The sequence below is a fragment of the Ambystoma mexicanum genome, chromosome 6p, assembly GCF_040938575.1.
Source record: "Ambystoma mexicanum isolate Mex_15411 chromosome 6p, UKY_AmexF1_1, whole genome shotgun sequence".
NCBI classification, from domain to species: domain Eukaryota; kingdom Metazoa; phylum Chordata; class Amphibia; order Caudata; family Ambystomatidae; genus Ambystoma; species Ambystoma mexicanum.
The window spans coordinates 582188104-582215225 of NC_090935.1; the positions used below are offsets into that span (position 1 = coordinate 582188104).

The 27122-nt window shown below is 47.7% G+C and overlaps 1 protein-coding gene across 5 annotated transcripts in view; it reads left to right on the forward strand.

Moving 5' to 3' along the window:
• The window catches only part of HOMER1 (homer scaffold protein 1), a 1117839-nt gene that overhangs the window by 855980 nt on the left and 234737 nt on the right, over positions 1 to 27122 (forward strand). For all 5 annotated transcript variants that reach the window (XM_069627415.1, XM_069627411.1, XM_069627413.1 and 2 more), the window contains one exon: positions 15214 to 15324. In XM_069627415.1, coding sequence (XP_069483516.1) covers positions 15214 to 15324 — 111 coding nt within the window. The remainder of the gene's footprint in view (positions 1 to 15213; positions 15325 to 27122) is intronic.

Here is a 27122-nt window from a genome sequence, read left to right on the forward strand (position 1 = left end):
GTACTGAGAAGTATTCCGAGGGGTCTTGCTCTGGTACCGGGCCTTAGCCCAGGGGGGAGCATACACGCAGGAGCCCTACTGGGTCTATGCCCAAAGGCGGTAAGCCTCCCAGGACCACACCCGAGGTGCAGAAGGGGCTGAACCTATGCTGGAAGGCAAATAGGTGGAGGCATGTGCAAGTACATCGGCAGACACGCAGTTCCCAGGCTTGCCAGTCTAAGACAAAATGGCGGCACCGACTGACAAAATGGCACATCGCATGGAGGCACACCTTTCTAAGTCAGACTGGGCACCCATACATACCCCCCAGATGTACAACCTACCTGGTCCTGTCATTGTCGGTGTGTTACACTGAGGCGAGTTATATGCAATCCAGGCACGTCACGGGCATAGCTCAGCCTTCCACCTCAGTGACCCCTGTGGCACTAATGGCTCAGAAACGCTCCACTCCAGCATGCGAGAAGCGCTTTGACAAATTTATGATGCTAATGAAGTCTCCACAAATGGTGGGCATTTTGAAAGGCATAATACAGGAGAAGATTCCACCTCGACCTCCGGCTCCGGTGCAGGTCCCAGCCCCAGTGTTCACTCTGTACCCTCGGGCTCCAGTTCTGCTGATTCCAGCGCCAGTGCAGCCTACCACTCAGGTGCACTCTCCTCTGCCTCCCACTCCACAGGTCCAGGAAATACCACCGGCAAACCCGCCTGGCGATTGCACAGAACAGGGAATCACAGACCCCCCTGCCCCAGGACCAGGGGGCTATGGACCAGGCTGACACAGACGAGGAGGAAGACTGATACCTTAACATTCCATGACAGACTGGCGGGCCTGGCATGGCAGAGTATCGGAAATCCCCCAGCTGCAAAAGGAGCTGCGTGAGGCGGGGGTTCTAGCAGAGGTACTGACCATTAGATCTTCTTCCAGGTCAGGCATTCCTTTACAAAAGGATGTTTAGACACTAGCCAAAAAGGGCTGGGTTATACCACACTTGAAGCAGCCCACCAACAAGCGCTTGGACGTTAAATACAGGCAGGCTGAGGGGGACACCCTGCTGCTCTCGGTCCATCCTCAGCTGCATTCCTCTGTTATAGCAGCAGCATCCATGTATGACAACCCGCAGGTTTCCATGTCTTCCACAACGGCCTCAAACTTGCTGAGTAAGGAAGACAAAACTTTGGACGCCTATGGCAAAAAGATTTACTCAAATGCAGGGCTTCACCTCAGGCAGGAGAACGCAGATGCCATGCTGGCCGCAGTCAAAGGCTTTGGAGGGAGATTGCAGAGTTCCTTCTAGAGCTGCCAGTCCACAAGCAGGCAGCTTTCAAGTCTGGAGTAACAAAGGACATCATGGAGTCCACCGTGGGCCATATAGATATGGCAGGTAGAGCCATCTGCATTGCTACTGATATGCCAAGGTCAGCGTGGATGAAGGTCACCAGATTCAACCCAGATGTACAGAAACATATCCTGGATCTCCCCTTCGAAGGGGCGGAGGGGATTTGTTCCAAGTCGCTGGCCATCCTGGCTAAACCGGCCCCCAAATCTTACAGACAGGTTCAGGAAGGTTGGACAGGGGCTTCCAGGAACCAGGAGATGCCAGCCTGACACGTCTCCAAGCCTGCACAGGCATAAACAGCAAAGGACCTCAAATAAGGGCTTCTACCAGTCCCCTTCCCAGGCACCCGCCCCAGACAAAAAGAAGCAATTAAGTTTACATTAAGGTCTACAGTTCTCCAGTGGGGTGCAGGCTTGCTCTCCACATTCAGTCCTGGCGAGCTTACTTCATGGATTCGTGGATCAGGTTAGTGGTCTCACACGGGTTCCGTCTTTCTCTTCACATGGCTCCCCCTGCCTCCCCACCCCTGCCTCAGATCGGGACACTGACTCTCCTTGCAGAAATATTAGCACTCATACAGAATGGCAGTGGAGGAAGTTCCGTCCTCGCAGAGAGGCTCAGGATTTTATTTGTGAATTTTTGCAACAGAGGAACCACCAGGCAGGCCTGCAAGTGGTCCTCACTCTGTTCTTCCTAAATCTTTATCTACCCCTACAATAGTTCAAGATGGTTACGCTGGATATTGCGGAGTCTCTGTGTGGGGGAAACTGAAAATGCTCCCTGAACCTCAAAGATGCTCATCTTCACATCCCTATTTGGCAGCCCCTTCGGGCCTACCTCCAGTTCAGGATGATGGGCCACCATTTTCAGTACAGGGTTCTCCGGTTTGGGTTGAACTCTGCCCCTAAGGTATTCAACAGGTTAATGAACTTGGTTACTGCAGTTCTCAGGTTAGAGGGCGACCATGTCTACCCATACCTGGACAACTGGCTGGTTAGGGGGGTCTCCAGGTGCTGTGCAGGATATGTCTCTCAGGCTTATGGACATCTTGTATGAGCTGGGGTTCTCCAACCAGAGCAAGTCGCAGCTGCAGCACACCCAGACCCTGGTCTTCCTTGGACGGTTTAAAAATTTCCTGACGGCAGAGAGGATTGGGGCACTAAAGACAGTGATTGGCCACTTTCTCAGCATAACGTCAACCGCAGCCTGGTGCTTCCAGCACTTACTGGGTTTCATGGCAGCGTGCCTGCTCGCTATTCCACATACGAAGCTGAGGATGAGGAGGATACATCTGCACCTAGCGGCCTCGTGAAACCACGACACAGACTCACAGGCAGCAACGGTCTCCATTCCAGGGGCACTCCTCTAGGATTTGGTGGCAGGAGGAGAACCTTTTGGTTGGCATGCCTTTCCTCCAGCCCAGGTTAGCATGGACGATCATGACGACTCCTTGCTGGGCGAACACTGCATATACGGATTGTGGTCCGACAAGGACACAGCCAGCCATATCAACCTTCTCGCGTTGACGCCAATTCAACTAGCCCTTCGGGCGTTCCGCCGCTGGTCATGAACTGTGCAGTCTACATTGAGATCGACAGCATAACCTGCATGTACTACATCAACAAGCGGGGGGCACCAGATCCCCAGCCCTGTGTATGCTGGCCATCCAGATCTGGGAGTGGGCAATAGAGTATGATATACATCCCTCTGTGGTCCACCTCCCCGGTAGTTCAATCTGGAAGCCAACAGGCTCAGCAGGCTGGGTGTGGACAACTACGAGTGGCAGTTATGCCCACAGGTCCTGGCACAGATCTTTCAGAGATGGGGCCTTTCAAGGGTAGACCTATCGCCACAGAACACAGCAGGAGGTGTCACCAGTTTGCCTCCCTGGGCTTGGGCAGAGAATCAACTGAAGATGCACTTCACCTGCAGTGGGATGGCCTCTGGGCATATGCGTTCCCCTTGACCCCACTGAAACACAGTCATCTGTAAGGCCAGTGAAGCGCAGGCCTCAGGCTCATTCTGATCGTTCTGCAGTGGCCAGCCAGATCATGGTACTCAGAGCTTGTGAAGCTGGCAGCGCAGGGTCCTATTCCTCTTCTGGTCCAGGGACCTTGCCTCCTCGTGCAGCAGGGTGGGGCAGTGGTTCACCCAATTCCCGAGAAGCTAGCCCTAGCAGCCAGGTCCCTGAATATGTCACCCTGCAGCACCTACAGTTGTCCCAAAAGTCTACGGATCATACAAGGGGTCAGGAGTGGACCACGTTTTGTTACTGGGCAAAGGACAAGGGCATAGATCCTATGCGTTGCACACTCGATCAAGTGCTATCATTCTCAACACACCTAGAGGAATCTGGTTTGCAGGTCGACACGTGCCGTACTTACCTGGCTGCCATAGGAGCATACAGGAACTCGCACAGTGGACCTCATTACATGTTTGCCGGTCCGGTAACTACGGTACCGGTAAGCTTGCCGGTACCGTAGTTACCGGACCAGCAAACTACGAGTTCTGCTCACGGGTGCCTTTTCGCCTGCCAAGTCGGACCTGGCGGGCGGACCGGCACCCGCGAGCTGATCATGCTGGATGCGTCAGCACCATTCTGAATGGTGCCGGTGCATCCGGCCTCCCCATTCCCATTGAGCACTATGGGGCTCAAATGGGAATGGTGAGCATTGTTTACCGGCGCCCACGAATGGGCAAATACCCGAGCCAGCGGGGCCGGAATGACCCAGTAATTGGCCATTCTCGGGCGCTGGTAAAATTTGCAAGTTCGAAGGCAGCCTTCCAGTTTTACCGGCAAGGCTACCGCTGAACTTGTAATGAGGCCCAGTATCTCTTACTGCACGTTTAACCCAGTGGTCAAGAGTCACCTCACAGGTTTAACAAGGTTGTAACCCCCCTGTCAAGTGTCTGCATCCGGTCTGGGACCTCAATGTGGTGCTTGGTGTGCTACCGCATAAGCCATTCGAGCCCATGGCATAATCGAACATCAGACTGGTCACCATTAAGACCGCCCTCCCAGTGGGTCTTAGATCAGCACCCCGGGTCAGCAAGATCCAGGCCCTGGTGGCATCTGAACCGTATACCACTTTCCATCGAGACATGGTGGTGCTGCGCACGCATCCTTTTGTACTTGCCAAAGGAGGTTTCTTCCTTCCATCTCAACGAAGAGATTGTGCTACTGACATTTTTACAGAATCCGAAGTCGAAAGCAGAAGAGGTCCTACATTGTTTGGACGTGAGAACGACGTTTCTTTCTGAACAGAACTAAGGGTTTTCGAAAATCAGATGTGCTGTTTGTCACATTTGGTGGTTTGAAGCCAGGTTGTCAGGCCTCCAAGGCCTCTGTTGCAAGGTGGATGGTGCCTGCCGTTCAGGAGGCCTACAAACTGCAGAACAAGGAATTACCTGCAAATCTCCATGCTCATGCGGTCAGGGCAAAGGCTACAGCAGTGGCCTTCCAAAGGCATGTGCCCGGGCAGACTGTCAGCAAGGCGGCTACATGAGCTACCCCTTCCGCCTTCTGTAAACACAATTGTTTGGACAGCAGTGAAGGCTCGGACGCGGCTTTCGGGCAAGCAGTGCTAAAGAATCTGTTTTGTTAAGTTCATTGACATCTCTCCTCCCTAGGGCTACTAATCATTGATAATCGCCCATGCAATATGGAGGGAAGTGGACGTGGCGTAGGCGTAATTATAAGTTACTTACTGTAGTGACTAACATACTCCTAATCCATAGTCCCCTTTCCTCCATACGCATTCCTTCCTCCCCCCTAAAACGAAGGTATTTAGGCTTTAGATCAATATGGCCTGTGCGTAAAAGGGGATTGAGGTGTGGTGCCAGAGAGTGGGGTCAGAGGAGCGCACGCTCCTGGTGCCACGCCTCCACACGCCGCTAAATTTAAAGGAGAAAGGATTTTTTCTGTGAAAAAGGTTCTGTTCCCATCCCTAGTGAGGGACGGCCATGCAGTATGGAGGAAAGGGGACGATGGACTAGGAGTACGTTAGTCACTATGGTGAGTAACTTATAATACATATGTGATGTCCCCCCTGCCTGAGAATGGATGCAACTGCATTCATAATCTTTGTAAGAACTTGAGGAGCCAAGTTTAGACCAAAATGGAGGACCTTGTATTGAAAGTGATGCCCCATCATTCTGAATCACAGCAACTCTTATGTGTGGTTGCCATATGGGAACATCTTGCTAATCCTACGTGCTATTGTTGCTGCTACTGACAGCACAGTTTCACAATTAGGTGTCCTTCAAGTCCAGGGAGCACAACCAATCTCCCTTGGACAGTGCTTCGGCAACTTGCGCCGGCGTCGCCATCTTGACCTTTTCCCGGGTACGGGAAAGATTGAGGTAAGACACGCCTAGAACCATTTGCTGGCCCGCTTGGTGGTTCTTGTGAATCGCAAAGATCCGCGAGTGAAATCCTTCACCACTGTCGGCTTGTTGAACCATTTCTACAGCTTGTTTCTGGATGAGCTTTTGTATCTCCTTTAGGAGGGCTGGAGAGCCAATTTGTAGGAGGGGAGGGGAACTGGGAGGAGTGGCAGGTAGAGGAGTTGAAAACCCTTTAAAGATACTGATAGTAGCCATGGGTCCTGGAAAAGGTGACTCATTGGGGTACATGCCAAACTAATTAGCCACTCCACAGGGGTATCATGGGCACGGACACTCGCCTCATTGATTCTGTGTCTGTGAGGCTCGTGAAGAGGAGGAGGTGTGACGAGAAGAAACCCTTTGTTGCAGTGCTTTGTTGCTTACTGCAATGTGTGTTAGGAGAACACTCTTTTAAATTTTTTTATTTATTGTGCAAAATGGTTTTCAATTAAAACCTTACATAAATTAATCAACACAATTCATTAATAAAAATAAATTCAACAAGAATTACAGGTGTAAAACACAGTAATAATGAATAATTATAAAATCTCCTAACAATTCTCCCATTACAAATAATTTATAGAATACTAATACAATTTGATAAATAGTTATCCATTGCACAATCCCAATTTGCTTTACATACCATAATAACACCAAGATCAGAGCAATAGGATCTGTAATGTAAAACCTTTCCCACAGTGCGTCACTTAAAATGAAACTAGTAGAATGTACAAAATAGCCAAAATGTGTGCTTCTTTCCTCATTTTGCTTTTGACAAAATAATACAAGATGCTTCAGAGATTCACATTCTTTGACACAAAATTTACAGGAAGGTGTGATGGAGTATAATGCCATACCTCCGAGCTGCGATCACCAAACCTCTTTTATTTTAAGATGGCCATGCAAGTCTCACACCAATCCAGACAGTCTTTATGTTGAGAGACATCAAGTCTAATTACAATTGCACCAATGCCCTTTGCACTTTGGTAGAGAGAGAACATGCTTCCAAATTAAGCCCTATATGCGGGTAAGGTGCCAATTAAATAATGATTGATATATTTCCAACCCATATATCAAGGCGGACACTACCTTTTCCTCATGGAACTTGCGTATTGTTTAATGCGTCAATTTTCCACACTTATATAAAAAGTGCCTCATTTGGTGGCTTAGCTAGATACCTTTTTTTCTCACAAGGACCTTGATGGCTTTTTTCATTAGGTAGTGACGTTACAGAAAAGCCTAAATACACTATAAAACTCACAACCTTTAGTTTCTAATTCTTCAACCACCAGTTCTGAATAAGATTTTTCCCAGCTGTGAAGTGAATACCTTTGGTTTTCTTTTAGTTAATTACCAAATTATGTTTATCAGCAAAATTGCCAAAAGTGTAGATCGTTCTCTGGAGGCCGATCTTCGTGCGATTAAACATAACAATATCGTCCGCATGTGTAACATTAGGGATTTGTACAGCAAAAAATGGTGGAGTTGCGAGGGCTGCAGGAACCAGACATTCCCCCAAATCTGAGAGATATAAATTAAATAATAAGGGGGCTAAAATACAGCCTTGCCTTGATCCCCAAAAGGTTGTGACTGCCTTTGTCAAAGCGCCATCAAGTTTAGCCTGATGTGCATGGTGGTATGCAAATACAAACCAATCAAAAAATTCAGAAGGGGAGCGGGCATGTGCCATGATTTTAATTTCACCCATAGGGTATCCCGGTTGATGGTATCGAATGCAAGTGATTAATCTATACTTTTAAAAAAAAAACAATTTTATTGATTTTATTCCAACAAACAGCACAAACCAAACTTACAGTGCAAATAATGATTGAATATACATTGCTGCGCCCATGTCCACTGTTTCTCCCATTACCACCCCCACACCCAGCCCACTCCCCTTCATTTTCCGTTGCTACATCCTGCAGTAGGGATTCCTCTCCAACAGTACTTGTTGGATCTCGGTCGCTTGACTCTTCATGTGTGGGCCCAAATAGTTCAGCTATCAGTTGCCTCCAAACTAGTAAGGTTCCAGCCTCTTCCTCCCCCCCACCTTTACACACTTCCTGCCACACCATAGTTTCTGCCTCTGCCCATTTTTAGGGCCAGAATATACAGCATGGGGGACCATGGGCATCCCTGCCTTGTACCTCTATTGAGTTGCCATCTCTCTGATATTATAGCTCCTGTCTTCACCCTAGCTAGTGGTGCGCTGTATAATAGCTTAACCCATTTGAGATATCCCGGTCCCATACCATAATTGGCCAGGGCCGCAATTAGCCAGGGCCATCTGACCAAGTCAAATGCCTTTATCACATCTAGCGATACTATCGCCATCTCGCCCGGATCTCCATTAGCATATTCAATGACTCGATGAAGACGCCTGGGGTTGTTTGATAAATTCCTATTGGGTACATAGCCAGTCTGATCGGGATGTATTAGCTTATTGATGACCCTCCTCAGTCTGTTTGCCAAGACCGCTGTTAATATTTTACTGTCCTGATTTAACATTGACAAGGGCCTATAAGAGCTGCAGTCACGGCCAGGCTTATTAGGTTTGGAAAGTGGTATAATAACCGCTTCTCGTAGGGATTCCGGTAGTTTCCCTGCCTCATATGCATCTTTGAGCATCTCTAAAAGCAGGGGAAATGCCTCGTTTTTTGTACGTTTTATAGAATTAGCTTGGGAGTCCATCAGTTCCCGGGGTCTTACAAGTGGGCAGCTGCCTCACTACCTCCTCCAGTTCCTCTAGGGTAATCGGTGCATCTAGCTCCTCGCTCTCTTCCGCACTAATCTGCGGTAGTCCAATATCTTCTAACATGTCTTCTATTTCTTTACTGTTGCTTCCTTTCTCGTGTCCGTACAGGAGTCTATAATAATCTACAAATTCCTGATTAACCCCTTCTTGAGTATCTACTATGCTCCCATCACCTTTCGCTATCGTTCTGATTGTGGGTCTAGGGGTCTCATTTTTATATAGCCATGCCAGGACTCTCCCTGGTTTAGCCCCTCCTGCATGTTGTCTCTCTATATACTTTTTGTAGTTGAGGTTGCATAATCTTTCCCAGTATCCCGCGCATTTCTGTTGCAGGACAAGTACTTCTTCAGTGTCTTCTTTGGTATTACCACCCCTTTTCAATGCCATTTCTAGCTCCGTTTCCGCTCCCTGCAATTCAGTCAAGATCCCACCTTTCAATCCTTTGGACTTAGCTATGGCTATCTCCCTCACCACCACCTTAAAGGCTTCCCAGAGTGTGCCCGCTGTCTCTACGCTGCCAGTGTTTATCTCAAAATAACTTATTATTTCCTCTCACATGTCCTCCCTAAATACATTGGGCCTCATTCCGAGTACAGCGCTAACCAATGGCGCTATTAACGCCTTGGTTGACGCTGTACCCGGACTGGCAGCGCCTTGGTGGATGGCGGAATTACCGCCCCATTCCAAGGTTGGCGGGGCGGTAATTCCCCAATCCCCATTTACCCTTCCCCATTCCCATTCTTGCCCCATAGGGCATAATGGGAGTGGGGAAGGCGTCAATTACGCCACCGTAAATTACGGTGGCGTAATTAACATCAAGGTCCCTTAGCGCCATGGTTTTTAACACCTGCTAAAAGCAGGTGTTAAAACCTCCATGGCGCAAAGGGAACTCGGAGTATGGCGGTAAGGGATTACCGCCACCGCTCTCGTTAGCGGTGGCCGCTATCCCTTACCGCCATACTCGGAATGAGGCCCATTGTCTTTCAACGCCTCTGCTCGCAGGCGCCATGTCGGTATCCTTGCTCTTGGGGGTCGGTATTGCCATACTAACATCAGCGGCGAGTGGTCGGAAAGGACCCTCGCCTTGTACTCTGCTTGCACTATTTCTATCATTAGTACTTGTGTAACAAACACATAGTCCAGCCTAGTATGTAGGTCCTGAGGGGCTGCATACTGTGAATATTGTCTGTCCTGCGGATGGCGTGACCTCCATGCGTCATCCAACCCAAAATCTGCTAATAGTGACTGCAATGTCTTTGCAGCTGGAGTGGGTCTATCTATCTTGCTGTCCGATCTATCTATTTTCGGGTTCAGTACACAGTTGAAGTCTCCCCCCCAAATCACTGCCCCCCCCCAACACTCCCACTGAGTTTACCATATTGGGTTCTGAAGTATGCCGCTGTGCCCTGATTTGGGGCATAAGTGTTTACAATGTATATCTCTCTGTTCTCCACCAGCCCCTTCATTGCCACCATCCTCCCATCTGACTCTGCTGTAGATTGCAATAGCTGGAACGGGACATGCAGTGCCACCCAAATAATTACCCCTCTGGCATAGGCTGAATATGTTGCCCCCACAACAGTCCCTCTCCACTTCTTATGTATCACTTCCAGCTTTTCCTGCGTTAAAGGAGTCTCTGCAGGGTCTATGTCAATTGTAGCAAGGCTATGTCAATTTTCTGCCTGCGCAGGTACATCATAACCCTATTTCCTTTCAAATAGCTATTGAGCCCGCTAACGTTCCAAGTAACTATTTTAAGGTCTCCCATGGCTTATATCGTTTTCCAGTGTGTAGGCTCGCACCCCAACTGTTTCCCAAACTTTCAACCCTCCCCAACACTCCCCAACTTTAAACACCTCAACATCCCCAACTCCAACGCTCCCCCCTCCCTCCTTTCCCTCTTCCCCAAATTCCACGGCAATCTCCCCCCACCCTCACCCACCCACAACTGTTGCCCAGCTCCATTCATCGATCTCAGGCACCCCCAAATCTAGCCCTTTTCCAGCAAGTGCCGTACTTACGGCTCAGCAGGGAGATATCACCCTAATGGTGATTCAACTATTCTACTACTTGGGGGGTAAGCCTTCTCCAGCTAACAGCTCCAACTTAATATATCAGTCTAAGCGCCTTCTTCGCTGCCCGTCCTGCTTTTCACGGATTATATTCTAGTCCATCATGTTCAAATGTCATTTGTTTAACATCTCCCGACCCTATTCTGTTTCTCAGTTCTGTTGGCTTTTTACTGGCTCCCTCCTCCCTCCAACCACCCTCGTGTTATTGCTGATCTCGTTCCTCGTCTCGTTCCGCACAGCCGTTTGCGTCCAGCCATGTTGCCACCACCTCCGGGGTGTCAAAAAATAACGCTTTGCCTTTGTGGAAAATGTTGAGCTTTGCAGGATACAGGAGCATGTATTTGTATCCAGTTGCACGCAGTCTCCTCTTGATCACCACGTAGCTATACCGCTGTCTTTGCACCTGCATGGTGTAATCGGGATATGCAGTGATGGTCGCGGATCCTCTTTTTATCGTCCCTCCTTTCCGGAAGAATTCCAATATCTTCTCTCAGTCTCTGTAGTTCAAGATTTTTGCTATAATTGCTCTGGGAGGGGCCCCAGGTTGCGGTCCTCTCATCAGCGCCCTGTATGCATGCTCGATTGCAAACCCTTGGGAGAGATCACCAGCTCCTATCTCCTGTAATATCATGTTCTCCACATAGTTCGTGGGATCTTGCCCTTCCTCCCCCTCCGGGATCCCGACCACCCGTACGTTGTTGCGCCTCGCCTGTCCTTCCGCCTCCTCTGCTCGATTTTACAAGTTAGCCACCTGCTGCTTCAATATGTGGACTTCTTTGGCATTATTCGCGCTAGTGTCCGTGTTAATCTTCACCGCACTTTCTAGGCCACTCGTTCGCTCCGCCAGGGCCCTCACGTCCTGTCTCAACAGGTTGACCTCGATTCCCACTCCATCTATTTTATTCTCCAGTGCAGTTCTCATGTCTAACATCGCTGCCCCCCATGAGGTTTTCAGTTCTGTTATGGCCGTTAGGATTGCGCTATCCTCTCGAGCAGTGGCTACATCTGTCGGTGCAGTCGCCGTACCCTGCACTGGGGTGTTGGGCGATTGTTGCGACTTTGCAAATATGTCCATCATGGGCTGCTTGCTTTTAACTTTTCCGCCCCTCACAGACATTGCTCCATTCTGTTCGTGTCCTAGGGCCTGTCCTCGCCGGGGCTGACTGCTACAACTTATCATGTGTTCCCATCCAGTGTTATAAGTTCCAGTGCTCTCCAGTAATTATTGCCTCGAGCTGTATCTCAGCGCTTTGTCTACCGCAACAATTTCCTTTTTTACTGAGGCCTCAGTATATGTCTTATGTTATGCTTTCCCCTGCCCCCAGCCCGCCTGTTACTCCGGTGTTTCTGTTACGTGCTGCTTACTGGCTTATTCGTTCTGATGGCCAGTGCGTCTATTAAGGAATCGTTGTACTTTATCCCTTCACTGTACGCAGCTTCTCAGGGGGGGGCATGCCATCCCTTCCAGGAGTTCCTTTCCTTGCCAGTCTTTGGTGAGGAGGGGGCACATGACCATCCGCACCCGACTCCCACTCCGCTCCTTACTTGTCGGCTTATCCCTAAGCCTCTGTATGAGTGCAGGCACCCTCGCGTGTCGATCGTTGTGATGTTCTGCCCCTTGCTCTTATACTTGAGTTTGGCTGCCGCCTGTTGCTATCCGCGTGATGAGCGGGATTCCTTATAATCTTTGTTCCCAGCATGCGCACCCGGACCAACTCTCCCCGCCACACAGCACGGTCCTACGTGCTGCACCATTATTCTTGTGGGCCTATTTCCAGGTCATCCGTCCTCTGCTTCTTGCTCGCCACAGCTAGTACACGCTGCGGCAGTCTATGTGTCCTGTGGTGTCCTCTTCCCCACCAGCGCTACTCTCGCAGCCCGCGAGCCACAAGCCTCAGTACGCCGTTGTGCCAGCGGGTTGCCTCACCATCAGCCCCTCACATCCTGCGCTTATTCGCGCCGCTATTTCATTCCATGGGGCCACCTTGCATTTCTTAGTGCACGCAAGGGCCGGGACCGCGGTTCTTTTGTTCGCGCACGGCTGCCCCCACCTCATGCTCTGCCTGTCGTGTCACGTGATCTCCAGCGGTCTCCTCTCGCCAATAGGCACCGCACCTTCCGTCTTTTTTTGTTTGTTGGCCAGTACGGGTGTGTTTATAGTATCACAGCGCACGTCTTCTTCCAGTTTCTGATATATCGTGCTTCATTTGGCAGCCGGTTCCGCTTTCGTTCCTTACATCCTCATGGGTCCCTTTGTCCCAAGTACACTGCCATCTTGTCTTATTGTTGCCGCTCATGGTCCGTGCAACAAAGTTTCAAATCTTGTGCTCGCCTGGGTCGATTTCCTCGCAGGTACTTGCTTATTATTCAAGACGCCCTCATGCACCCATAGTGCTGTTTTAATGTCTTGATCTGCTGCCAGGCAGCTTACGCTTCTCAGGATCAATCAATGGATCACAGAGCTCAGTAGAGGTGCAGCCTACTCCATGGCTGCCAAGCCACGCCCCATCTGATTAATCTATACTTGTGTCAGAAATATCTAGGATTCCCTTTTCCCCATCATGTGCTGAAATTAATCAATAATGATCCGTGGAAGGGCTGACACCCCACTCCCCTTCTAAATCCCATTTGGTATGGCTTTCGTGTCCCTTCAGATTCCGCCCAGAAAGTAAATTCCGTCATGACCAAGGCAGCAAAAATGTCTGCCTCTGCGTCCAATAATGCAACTGGGGGGTAATTGCACGGGTCAAGTTTGCTCTCATTTTTATAAATCAAGATGACATGTGCATCGTACCATGTTAACGGCAAGTGCTGATCTTTTAGAACCTATTAAATAAAACATACAAACAGGTTGCCCTTAACGCTGGGTCTGCTTTTAACACGCGATTGCTTAGTTCTCCTGGACCCACAGCTCTGGAATCACTTGATTTTTTTATCATATACACAATGTCATCTCTGTCAAAGGTCATTGAAAATAAGATCTGGTGTACTGATTTGCATTGGGAACAGGTAGAGGAGGTGTAAATAGTGTGCCAAAATGCATTACCCAGTCCGACTCCTGTATGGGATTTTTTTGGGCATCCCCACTGATTGGCAAATTTGTATGCAAGCTGATGCAAACCTCCAAATTGTTGTATCGTTCTGATAGCCCCTCACCAGCCCAATAGGTTGTTTTTTTTCAGACCACCTACAACAGAGTTCCTCCCATCTATGGCTCTGCAGAGAACAGTTCTTTCTCTGCTCAGCAGTGGGAAGGAGGGGGGTCTGGAGTTGGGAGGCCCCGGTGTGAAGTCGAGTCCACGGACACACATATGCCCCACTGTTTCTTTTAATTTTGAACATAAATGCTGGTGACGAACATGTTCCAGTTATGTCCCGATTAAGGATATCATCATTATAGCGGAAAGCGGCTTATGGGCTATGAGAACCGTAGTCGGTATCATGAGTAACGTGTCCTGGTAGCGTCTTTCATCCTATAATGTTATGAGAAAACAAACAAATAACTCCTAGGCAAACTGAGTAAATTCCATGAGCGAGAAAGCAGCAGCAACTGCTGTTTTCCAGAACAACCCAATCTAGCAAATGTGTAAGGCAGAAACATGAAAATCTGTACTTATATTTGCGAGTCCATAATGCTTAAATTCAGGCATGAGTAAATGCCTAATTTTATTTCAATGAAATCCGTGTGGGAGGTTTGCTACTTTGCCTGCCTTTTCCCTAAATGCTTGGGATGAGGTAGCTAGCCTGTTCCTTATTCATGAACATGAATTAAGTTCTCATGATGCAGAAGAAAAAACTACTTGTTTGTAATCCTAGTTCTCTGTCATCTGTATCTTTATTATATCCATAAGCAACCTGCCACCCCCTCGAGAATTTTGGACAAAGAAGAGAAAAATCAATCTTATAAAGCAGATATGCTTCTTTATGCTTCTTGCGCTGACAAACAATTAAATCATTGCACTGCATGAGGGTATATTAGAGAAGCCTGGTTGACTTCAAGTGACATGGGTTCTCTTTTCTAGTTGTAATTGAATGCCTATGTTTCCATCCTTTATTGTTTCTTATGGGGATAGAGGATCTTAGAACTTATTAATATCCACAAATTGTGCCTGAGAGCATATATTAAAAACTAGATAGGAAAGACTACTTTTACTTTTTAAATTAATCGTAATTATGACAAGTGTTCTGAGATTCTGTCCATAGGTGGAGTTATAAAGTGCTCATGAATTTGATGGAAACTAGGGTTACAAGTAGATAACTTCCTTTTAAGGTTGATTTGATCTGTTAAATGTGGTTGTCATAAGTGGGTTTGTCTCTGCTAGTTACACCGGTCTGGATAAGATATCCGAGGAAAGTATTTGTGGATTGTGATGGCTGGGAACCATGGCATGTGGCAAACGGTTGGCTGTCTCTCATTTATAGATCATCGTGACAAACCACATTCAAACATACCAATGCCACAAACCCAAGCGTTGAAACTGCATTAGCTGAATATTTTCCTTTTATATTATGTCTCTATAACAGTTGGAATAAAATTCGTACTGTCATGTAATAAAACATGTTTTCAATTGAAATGTTGTTCCCTTTGCCTTCTGTATTTTCTCTTTCTATTCAAGCTACACGTGTATGCATCTTTAATAAGGACATGTTTTAATTCCCCCAGGTGACTGAGCTAGAGTGTGTAAGTAGTCAAGCAAATGCTGTACATACACACAAAACAGAACTGAACCAGACCATACATGAACTTGAGTCTACTCTCAAGAAGAAAGAAGAGGTACGTACAAACAGGTTTCGCTTTTTACTTTTCTAACTTTACATTTCAGCGAATTAGCAATTGATGAAATAATTGTTATTGCTATCAGACTTTACAGTATCTCAGCCCTGTAAGATAGAGCTGCTAATACTCAGTTATCTTATTTTTATTAATTCAAGAAATGTGTGAGTTAGTCTCCCATACGGCATAATGCCAACCTAATCCATCTATTTTGGTCACAAGAGGCCCTGTACTGTCTAATCTAGAGTGTCTTGGTCACTAGTGGTCCTTGTGACTCAGCTGCCCTCCACACTGGCTGACGCTTTTGTGCACTTCTTATGTCCCTCCGAAAGAGGTGGTGGGGTTGGCTTGCCCTAGGACTAATATAATAATAATTTTTATATTTATATAGCACTTTGATCCAAAGCGCTTTACATAGCACATAGTTAAATACATTATTATTATTACCCAATCAGAATTCTCTGAAGGATGAAAGGCTGAGTTGACTTGCCGGGCTTTGAACCTGCGACCTGCAGATAAAACACAGCAACGAGTGTTAACCTGCTGGGCCATCTTACCGACAAGACCTAAGACAAATCCCTCTCCCTTTTTCTGAATGTATGCCACTGGTCGAGTACATGACTCCTCCCATTCACCCCTCTCATCCTCCGGATAAATGGGCCAGTAGGCCTCGTCAGCATACTTTTTGCCATCATATTCCTCCCCTGAATGAGGGTCATTTTCAGATGCTGGAGAGAGGCAGTTGGACCATTTGACTCTGGTGTCTAGGGGTGGTCTTCTGAAGGTCCTATCACCCTCCCTTCCTGGGGTCCTGATCTCTGCCCTTCTCCACTTATTCTTAACTGGGAGACTGGATCTACACTGTGGATCTGAAGGATGTGTCCTTGCATCTCCCAATCTGGCCCTCTCATCACAGATTCCTGACTTTTTTTGATGGGAGAATCTCACTTCCAGGATCAAGTGCTTCCATTTGCCCTCAACTCAGCACCCAGGGTGTTCACCAAAATGATGGCTGCGGTTGCAGCCTTAATTCACCTTCAAGGCATCCATTTATATCCATGCATGGATGAGTGGCTGGTGAGGTCGCAGTCACCTGTGGTGGGGGAAGTACAACTTTGCTGCCTACTGGACCTACTGTTGAACTTGGGCCTATCAATAAACTGTGGGAAGTCCGCTGCGACAGTCTTGCAAGGCCTGATCTTTATAGATTTTCTCTGGGATACTCAACTGGCCAGGATCTTTCGGAAAAGGACCAGGGCTTTCAGAAAATGAGCCCGATTTTTTGCAGCTACTCCACCACAAGCGCCTGGTGGTTTCAGAGGCTTCTGGGCCTCATGGTCTCGTGTGCAGCAGTTCCTCGCCACAGAACACAACTTGTGTTGAGAGAGGCATGGTTATAAGCCTCAGACCCTCAATTCCAACACATTTTGATTTCTCTAGAGTTGCATCAAGACTTGATTTGGTGGTTCAACTCTCAAAACCTGACACATGGAGTTCCTTTTTGTGACTGTCACCTCAGGTGCTCATCACCACGGATTCATCCCTGTTGAAGTGGGGGGCCACCATGGATCACTTGCCGATCGATCTCTGGTCATCGGCGGATCAGAAAGAACATATCAACTTACTGGAACTGAAAGCCATATTCCTGGCTCTGGCGTTCCTGCCCAATATTCCTAATTAGTCGGTATCCATCAGAACAGACAACACGGTTTTGGTATTCCATACCAAAAAGCAATGTTCTATATTAAAAAGCTATCTGGTGCCTCAATTCACCTGACTAGCCTTGCAGGTATGGGAATGGATCATCCATCATGGCATATGGCTGCAAGCTCTTCATCTGCCGGGAGCAATTTATATTGATTTATTTAATTTATTGTATGGGGCCACATGCCCATGGGCCTCAGGACTCAAGCAAGACTGTAGACGCAAAGACAATACAGACAAAACATAAAGGTACAATGCAATGTAGGAAAAGAAGGTCAGGAAACAGTCCAGGGTCAAATCAGGAGAAAGAGATAGTTCAGGACGCACATAGAGCTGGGAGTATTGAGCATTAACCAGTAGTTAGCCCGAAGGGATGGGTTTTCAAAGCTTTTTTTTTAAAAAAAACTTGTATTTATTAGTTTTGCATAAATAAACAAAAGAAAAAACATTGAACATTATAACATTCCCTTCACCCTCCCCCTCCCTCCCCTCGGGTCGAATGATATCATATTGTCCACGGTTCCAATTATGCGTTGAAGATGTCTGAGACTTTGATATTATGGGGGCACCATTGTTCCATAAAGTCTGACTGGAGGTATTGCAGGGTCCCTTCCCATTCCTTTACGAATTTGTCTCCAGTTCCTTGAATTTTGTGGGTGATTTTCTCCATTGTAATATGGGCCCATACTTTCTGTAGCCAAGTATAGGTCAGTGGGGTATTTTTATTCTTCCAATTCTGTGCTATCGTGGCCCATGCCGCTATGAGAAGTCCCATAAAGCTTCTCCATTGTGATTTACTGTATAGCCTTGCTGCATCATCTCTAATTCCGCAAAGCCACACCCCCTCCCCCATCAAACCCACATCTGGGAATACTTTACCCTTTTCACTTCTAACTTCTTTCCAAAAGGGTTTAATGCCTTTACAGTCCCACCATATGGGTCTCCATGTTCTCACCTCGTCACATCCTCTCCAGCAGTGATTTGACCTGTTTGGGTACATCGAATGGAGCCTCTCTGGAGTGTAATGCCACTGTGTCATAATTTTAACCCACATCTCCCTGGTTTGTGCCGAACGGGTCATCTTGGGGATCTGCTTCCATAGGTCCTCCCACTGTCTATCCGTTGGTTCCTCCCCCAGCGTTCTGCCCCTCTTTATTCTGTATGACCATTTAATATCTTCCCCTTTTGTGTTTATGTATTTATACAGAGTTGATACCCACTTTTTCGCCCCCGTGTTGGAGATGATGTATGTCTCGAACCCTGTAAGATCCCTGGTTGCTGCCTCAGTGATTGTCGGGGAATTTACCCAATGTTTTAACTGCTCATATCTATATCTATCACCTTTGGGGATATTTGTGCCTGTAAAGCAGGATTCTAGTGATCTAATTTCCTTGTCTGCGAACATCTCGCCTATTTTAGTTATGCCTGCTTCCTCCCAGTTGTCGTATGCCCCTTGTTCCATCCACGGTGGGAATTGTGGTTTTCTGCAGATGGATGTAAAGGGTCCCAGCATTGTGGTCATTATACCTTTTCGTGTTTGGCTATCCCATGCTTCCAGCGTGGTCCTCATTATTTCGCTTATCCCTAAGTTCTCATGTCTGTGCTGCCTCTGTTTCCAAAGAAGCTCTACCAGTGGGGTTCTCGCCACTGCTCTGTCTAGTTTGGCCCATATCTGCTGCGGATTCTCCCCTACCCACTCCCTCAGAACTTTAAGTTGCGCCGCCTGAAAGAATTTTTTAAAATGGGGAAGCGCCATCCCCCCTTCTCTGGTTGGGGCCGTAAGGACCATCCTAGCTACTCTAGGCGTTTTCCCTTTCCATACAAAGGATGATACCACTTTTGTTAGTGTTTTGAAGAACGTGTCCGGGACACCCACCGGGAGAGCCTGAAAATAGTATAGTATCCTTGGCAGGATGGTCATCTTGACTGATTGAATTCTGCCCCACCAGGATATCTGTAGTGGATTCCATCTGCCAATTTCCCTTCGAATGCTTGAGAGTAGCGGCGGGTAGTTTTCCCCATAGAATTGCTCAATTTTTTTAGGTACAATTATTCCCAAATATTTTATACCTTTTTCTACGATCTTAAGGTCCAGTATCTTTGCTTCCCTTTCTATGTTTTCTCTGTCCCCTGCCAGGATTAGGATCTCTGATTTTTTTCTATTAATCTTTAGGCCTGAGATGGCCCCATAGTTTTCTAATTCCCTCACCGCAGCTGATAGAGTGGATTCGGGGTCCTCTAAGGTTATTAGCATATCATCCGCGTACGCTATCACTTTATGTTGCTGTCCAGCCAAATCTATCCCTTTAATGTGTAATGATTCCCTTATTTTCATTAGGAGAGGTTCTAAGAACAGAGCGTACAGTAATGGTGAAAGGGGGCATCCCTGTTTCGTTCCTCTCGTTATTATTACCTTGTCCGTAACCTCGCCATTAATGACTATTCTACTGGATGGGGAATTATAGTTCGCTCTAATGCTCGCAATATACTGTTCCCCGAACCCCATGCACTTCAGAATTTTGAATAATATTGTCCATTCCACCCGATCAAAAGCCTTCTCGGCGTCCACCGACAGTAGTATCGCTGGGGTGTGGGATATACCTATTTTTTCCACTAGATGGGTGAGCCTCCTTGTGTTGTCGTGGGTTTGCCTGACGGGAATAAAGCCTGATTGGTCCTCACTAATCGTTTAGGGAGGAGCGGGGATAATCTTGTTGCCAGAATCTTGGTATATATTTTCGCATCTAGATTAATCAGGGAGATTGGTCTATATGATGCAGGGTTTGTTGGATCTTTACCTGGTTTGTGAAACACCAGCACCTTCACTTCATTCATTGTGGGGGTCACGTTACCACTATCTTTAAATGAGTTCAAGAGCCTGGTTAGGATCGGGGTCAGTATGTCTGAGTATTTTTGATAAAATGGAGCCGTAAAACCATCTGGGCCTGGAGCTTTGTTACCTGGGAGTCCCTTTATTGCTTTGCTGACTTCCACTTCACTAATATGGGGTTTCTCTAGTGACTGTTTATCCTCTTCTGATATTTTCAGGATCTGTAGGGCCCCTAAGTATGCGTCTTGGTCGTCTGTATTTGGGCGTTCAGTAGAGTAGAGAGTTTGATAGTATTCCCTCAGTGCTTCCCCCATGTCGTATGTGCGTGTTTGGATGTCACCCTTCGCATCGCATAATGCCTTAATCGTTGTTTCTTTCTGTTTTGCCCTGAGTTGTCTCGCCAGGAGTCTATCTGCTTTGTTCGCTCTTATGTAGTATCTCTGTTTCAGATAAAGTAGATTCCTTTCTGCGCCCTTCGTACGTAGCATCTCTAATTGGCCCTGTGTATGTTTCAGTGATTTTTTCAATATCTTAGTGGGGTGTGTCAGCATTTTCTCTTGGATATCTTCAATTGTTTTTTCCAGCTCCTTTTCCCACAAAAACCTTTCTTTATCTCTCGTGATTTTCAACGCTATCATCCTCCCCCACAGAACTGCTTTAAACGCGTCCCAGACTACGCTCATTGTGACCTCCCTGGTGTCATTTTGTATAAAGTATTCTTCTATCATTTCCCTTATGGACTCCCCGGTAACTGGGTCCTGGATCAGTTCCTGCGGTAGCCTCCACCTCCAGAGCCCATTCTTTCTCCCTGGGAGAGTCACGTTTAACCATAGTGGGGCATGGTCCGAGAGGGCTATTGCACCCTTATCTAGCCCTTGTATCTTTCCCAGAAGTCCCACCGATACCCAGAAATAGTCTATCCTAGACATGGTATTGTGAACATGTGAGAAATATGTGTACCCCCTCTATTCACCCTTCAGTTCCCTCCAAACGTCATGCAGGGCCATGTGGTCCATTTGTTGTCTCAGACGCTTTGAAGGCGCCGCCTGGCCATGTATGTTCCCCGTGCTTCTATCTAAATGTGGGTTCCACGCCATATTAAGATCCCCCCCCCCATGATCACCTCCCCTTTTGCAAAGTCTTCCAATTTCGCCAGGACGTCTTTGAGAAAACTATCGTGTCCCTGATTGGGTGCACATATTGAGGCAAGTGTAATGCGATGTCCCTCAAGTTCCGCATTGACGAAGGCGTATCTTCCTTCTTTATCTGTGGTTATGTCTAGCAGTTTAGTGTCCTTCCCTTCTTTCACCGCTATCAGCACCCCAGCTTTTTTTTCTGTTGTCATTGCCTGTGCCCATATTTTGTATCCTTTTATACGTGTTTTCTGCTTGTCAATTGTTCTAATATGGGTTTCTTGGAGGAGTAGTATATCCGCCTTCCCCCTTTTGAACTGTTTCTCCAGTTTCGCTCATTATAGTGGGTGATTCATGCCCCTAATGTTGTAGGTCCAAATGCATATCAACCCCATTCTGTTATGTTTGTATGCCGTTGCATTGGGTCCCCTTCTGTGCTTGTTTCTTTTCTTGGATACTTCCTACCCCCTCCCCTCCCTCGAACTCCCTCCCCCTCAACATGAACTTTAAACCAAAAAAACTGTCCCCCGAGTAGGGCAAGGGTTCCTATTGATGCTAGGGCATTGCGCCCTTCGCTCCCTGCCCTCCCTACCCTCGGGGGGTATGTTATGGGGAATCCTAAACCCCATTGATCCATTTGTCTTTACCGAGTTGCAAACCGTCGGGTCTCGACCAGACCGCCATCTGTGTGTTGTCCGTTCTGCTCTGCTCTCACCCCCCCCCCCGACAGGGTTTCAATTTCAGCAGTTCCGTGATCACTCACCCTAGTATATGCCTTTCCTGGGATCCTCACGCTACTTTTCTCCCTCCCTGCGTTTGCCTTTTTATTCTTGCTTGTTTCCCAGCCCATTGGTTTCCTCGTTCGTTTTCTCCTGTTTGAGGCTTCCCCCTGTTCCATCTCTTCATCTTGTAGTCCCATAGTGCTGAGGCCTTCCTCCCACGTGGTCACTCTTCTCTGTTTTCCTTCCCATGTAAATAGCAGCCCAAATGGGAAGGTCCATTTGTAGCGGATTTGTTTATCTGTTAACACTTTCACTAGTGGGGCCATTGCTCTTCTTTTTTGGAGGGTTACTAGAGCAAAGTCCTGATACAATTGGATGTCTTGCCCATTCATTTTAATATGCTCCATTTCCCTGGCCCTCCTGAGAATCTGTTCTTTCTGTGGGTAAGAGGGGAGAGCCACCAAGACATCGCGTGGTCTTTCCCCTGGGGCCCCCGTTCTTTTTGGTCCTACCCTATGGAATCTATCGACTCCGATATCTTCAGTTTCTTGCGTCCCCAGGATGTCTCTAAACACCTCCTTCACCGCCTCTTTCAGATCGTTGTCTAGCACTGATTCCGCCATGTTCTTGATTCGGATATTAGAGCGTCTGGAGCGGTTCTCCAAATCCTCACATAGTATTTCCAAGTTGTGAGTGAGTGTCACCAAATGTTCTTGTGTTTCGCTTGTTTGTCTCATATTTTCTTTAAGACTTTGCACTGTCCTTTCCACTATGTCAGTTCTCTCTTCAAGGTTGTTTATATCGATTCTCATGTCTTGTACCGCTTGTTTCATTTCATTCTTCATGGTTGCAAATTGTTCTTGAACAGTAGACATAAACTTTTCTTGAACCAGGTTTGCATGTCTTCCCTAGTCAGTGGTTGTTGTTGCTGAGGGAGTGTTTCTGTCTCCCCCATGGGCTCTCCCTGGCTTCTCCCTCTCGATTGTGATGAACCCTCTGCTGACCACATTTGTAGTATGTCTGCGCCTTGTTTCGCTGATTGTGGCATCTGTTGGGTGGGGTTACCCTTCCCTTTTGCTCTTGACATGGTAGAGTGCTTCGTTAGAGTGTCTATGGGGCTTCTGCGCCCTCGTGCAGCCCTCCAGTAGGCCTTCCACCAGTTCAGTTCCGCTATTATGCCTTTGTGTGCGGGGTTCTTGCCTTAACTAGACGTGGTCTCTAAAATTCCACACCTTCCCCCTTCGTCTCGCAGTGCCTATACGCTTATGGCGGCTTCGTCTCTCCTTTAGTGTATTCCCCTCTGCACTTTCACTCTCTAGCTTGTGGGGGGAGAGTCTCCTCTAGCGCCCCCTCCACGTTCCTGGGGTCGGGCTTGCGTGGGGGGTCTTTGCGTAGTGTAGACTTTGGGGTGGGGGGGACCCCCTATCAATGTGTTGCCGTTAAATTGGCGCCTTGCGGGGACTTTGCTTTAAAAGTCACTGGGCCTCATTCCGAGGCTGGGGCTGTCCATGGAGTAAATAGCACCATGGTAAGCAACCATGGAGCTATTTACTCCATGGAAATCCGGCATGGTGAATGGAGTAATTACCGGTCCATTCCAAGGTTGGAGGGACCGGTAATTCCCCATTCACCATACCGGTTCCCCATCCCCATTCCTGCCCCCATAGGGCTCAATGGGAATGGGGAAGGAGTAAATTACGGCACCGTAAATTACGGTGCCGTAATTTACTCCAAGGTCCCTTTGCGGGTTGCATTTTTAACGCCTGCTAAAAGCAGGCGTTAAATGCCAACCCGCAAAAGGGAACTCGGAATATGGTGGTAAGTGTTAACGGTCACCGTTGCCATTAACGGTGACCGTTAACCCTTACCGCCAGCCTCGGAATGAGGCCCACTCTGTTTTGTTTGCGTGGGTGTTTTCTTTGCTCCCCCCCGGGTTGGCTCACCTTTTCCACTTCGGACGATATGTCTCAGGGCGGCCCACGCTGCTCCTCTCTAGCTGTCCGCCCTGATCTCACCGCCCTCTCCCGGCGCCGTTCCTCTCCCAGTCCGCAGCCGCGGCGTACCCGCTCTCTGCCGAGAGCCCTGCTCGTCGGTGCGTTGCAGGGGAGGGCGGTCCTCCACCGCGGGCTTCAGCAGTGCCTCCGATCCTGCTCCCACGCTGGCCGCCGCCTCACTGTCTTCTTCATCCGCGCTGTGTATTCCTCTCAGCGCGGGAGAGTCCCGATCGGCCCCGATGGGGGAGGGGCCGGGCTTCCACTCTCTTTGTTCCTCGTCCGGTGTTCGCTCGTCGGTGGTGCCGCATTTTTACCAGGGGGGGGGGACCTTTAGCAGTCGGGGGGGGGGATAGAGATTCAGGCTGTCACGGCTTTATTTGTGCTTATTTTTCTCAGCGGCCCGGGTGGAGCGCGGCTTAGATGCGACTCCTCACCCCGGCGGCCATCTTGGATCTCCCTTTCAAAGCTTTTTTAAATCCTGAAAGTGCGTTGATGTTCCTTATTGCAAGTGGGAGGGAGTTCCATTCTCTTGGTGCCCTCACCAGGAAACTACAGCCCCCAAATTTTGCCAGCTTGAAGCTGGGTTGTTTGAGTTTGTGGGAATCTCCTGAGCGTAGATGACAGGCTAGAAGATCAACAGACAGTTGCTTCTTCAGGTAAACTGGTGCGGTGGAGGGCCAACATATATAGGCCACAGACAGGATTTTGTGTGAGATCCTGTGTACCACAGGGAGCCAGTGCAGCACCTTCCTAGAGTTGGAGACATGATAAAATGTACGTAGCCCAAAGACAGCGCAAACAGCACTATTCTGAACAAGTTGTAACGATTGTATGTTAGTTTTAGTGGTACCTGACAGTAGGCTGTTGAAAAAATCAAGGCTGATGCCACAGTGGTTCTGTTAGCAAGTGAAATACATGGCCTAATCTAATTAAGAAGTTTGATCACATACCCACAACCTGCTCGGGTGTGAGACACATCGGCTTTCATGTTGAGCTCTGAGCCCAAATGGACCCCCAGTGTTTTGACACTGGTAGACACTGGTATAGAGGATTCAGCAATCTTAAAGTTTCCATAGGAAGAGTCAAGTTTATTCAGCCGTTGAGAAGTAGCTATTATAAGTAGCTCTGTTTTGGTGTCATTGAGAGCCAACAAATATGCTATCATCCATGAATGAATGGCCATATAGACTGCATTAATACTTGCAGAATCCTGTGCAGAGTCCCTGGATAGCTTAAAGACCACCTTGATATCATCAGCATAGGTAGTGTACCAGACACCCAGATGGTCGAGCATGTCAAAAAGAGGTCGTATATAGACGCTGAATAGAGTCGGGGAGATAAAGGAGCTTTGGGGTAAAGATTGAGCCTCCTCCACTGCCACTCTTGATATTCGAGGGCCGAGAAAGGATGCAATCCCATCTGTGGTCCTTTGAGAGCAGCCAACTATTTCCTTCAACCTGACGACAAGAATGGAATGGTCAACAAGGTCGAAGGCCGCTGAAAGATCCAGCAGCATCAGCAAAGCTGGCTGGCCTCCATCCACTATACCTGCCAGTATAGTTTTAATTTCTATTAAGGCTGTCTCTGTCCCATGGCTTGCCCTAAAGAAGCCTGACTTGTATGATCCCAAGATGTTGTTATGCTCCACAGAATCCTGGAATTGAAGATAATCCACTCTATCCAGTATCTCGAGGAGAAAGGGGACATTTGTAATAGGCCGATCATCTTTGGCTAGGGCTGGGTCCAATTAGCTTTTCTTCAGAAGGGGACTTATCCGGACTTCTTTAAGTTTAGATGACGTCCTTTCCTTTACCTTGAGCCTTGGCAATAAAGAGACCTGTAGAATGTATGTATATGGCTTGACGCAAACCTCAACTCGAAGGAACAATCTTTATCAGTTTCAAACCAAGTGGTATTATGTCATTTTGGCAGTCTGTGTCACCTTTTCCCTACAGTCAAGCCCCACATCGCAAATGGGTCCGAATGTGGTGCTCTCTGCATTATGTCATACACCCTTTGAAACAATGGCTCAGTCAGATTTGAGGTTGGTTTCCTGGAAGGTCGTATTTCTGGTGGCAGTTACATCTGCCAGACAAATAAGCGAGCTTCAAGCATTGACGGCCGATGAGCCGCTTATGGTCTTCCATCAAGACAGAGTGGTGCTACCTACTCATCCATCTTTCCTTCCGAAGGTGGCTTTGGAGTTCCATATTAATTAGGAGATATCTCTCCTGTTTTCTTTTCCAAATCCGGACTTGGGGAAATCATTGCAATTATTTGTAACCTTCAGCGTGTAGAAACAAAGGTTCTCCTGCATCCAAAGAAACTATTTCAAGATGGATATTGTCATGATTCATTGAGCGCTATACGATTCAGAAACATCCTCAACCCAATGGACTTCCTGCAATATTAGTAAGATCCACGGCAGCACCAGTCGCTATTCAAAGGCACGTCCTCTGTGATTTTATACAGAAAGCATCAATCTGGGCTTCTACGGCTTTTTGTAAGCATTTTTGCCATGACATAAATTTGAAGTTATATGCTCAATTCGGACAGGCAGTCCTTAGCAACTTTTTCAGTTAGGTTGCAATTAGGACTTTTCATCGATTTGTAGACACGTCCTTGCTTTTCTTCTTTTGTGATAAGTTTAAATGTGTAAACCTTTCACAAATATGAAAAAGATGAAAACAATAAAAAAACTGTACACAACCAGAGTACAATACATCCATCATCAGGTGTAGCAGTAAACTAGTTCGTAGGTGACCATATAGTAGCTACAAGGAATCCAAGATTGTTATGATGTATTTCTAGAATCTGGCCTGGCGGACCGATTTTAGGCCATCCTAGTTATAGTGAACAGGAGAACTCTGAGAGGTTAGCCAAACCCAATCGAGGAAAGCATGGAGAGTGGTCAAGACTTAGGGCCTCATTACGACCCAGGCGGTAAGTTACCGCCTGGGTCGTACCTTTACCACCATGGCGTAAACTACGTTTATGCCATGGTGGTTGGCGGACTTACCGCCCCATCCGAGGTTGGCGGGGCGGTAAGTCCCCATTAACCCATTTACCCTTCCCCATTCCCATTTTTGCCCCATAGGGCATAATGGGAGTGGGGAAGGCGTTAATTATGCCACCGTAAATTACGGTGGCGGAATTAACAACAAGGTCCCTTAGCGCCATGGATTTTAACACCTGCGAAAAGCAGGTGTTAAATCCTCCATGGCGCTAAGGGACCTCGGAATCAGGCGGTAAGGGTCGGCTCTGTTTACACCGCCGTAAACCCCTTACCGCCTGGGTCCTAATGAGGCCCTTAGTCTCAGTAGGTGAGTGGGGTCAATGGTCCACAATGGGTCCACAAAGTGAATCACACAATAATTCAATTTAGACAGGTAAGTACAAACATACTATATTTATT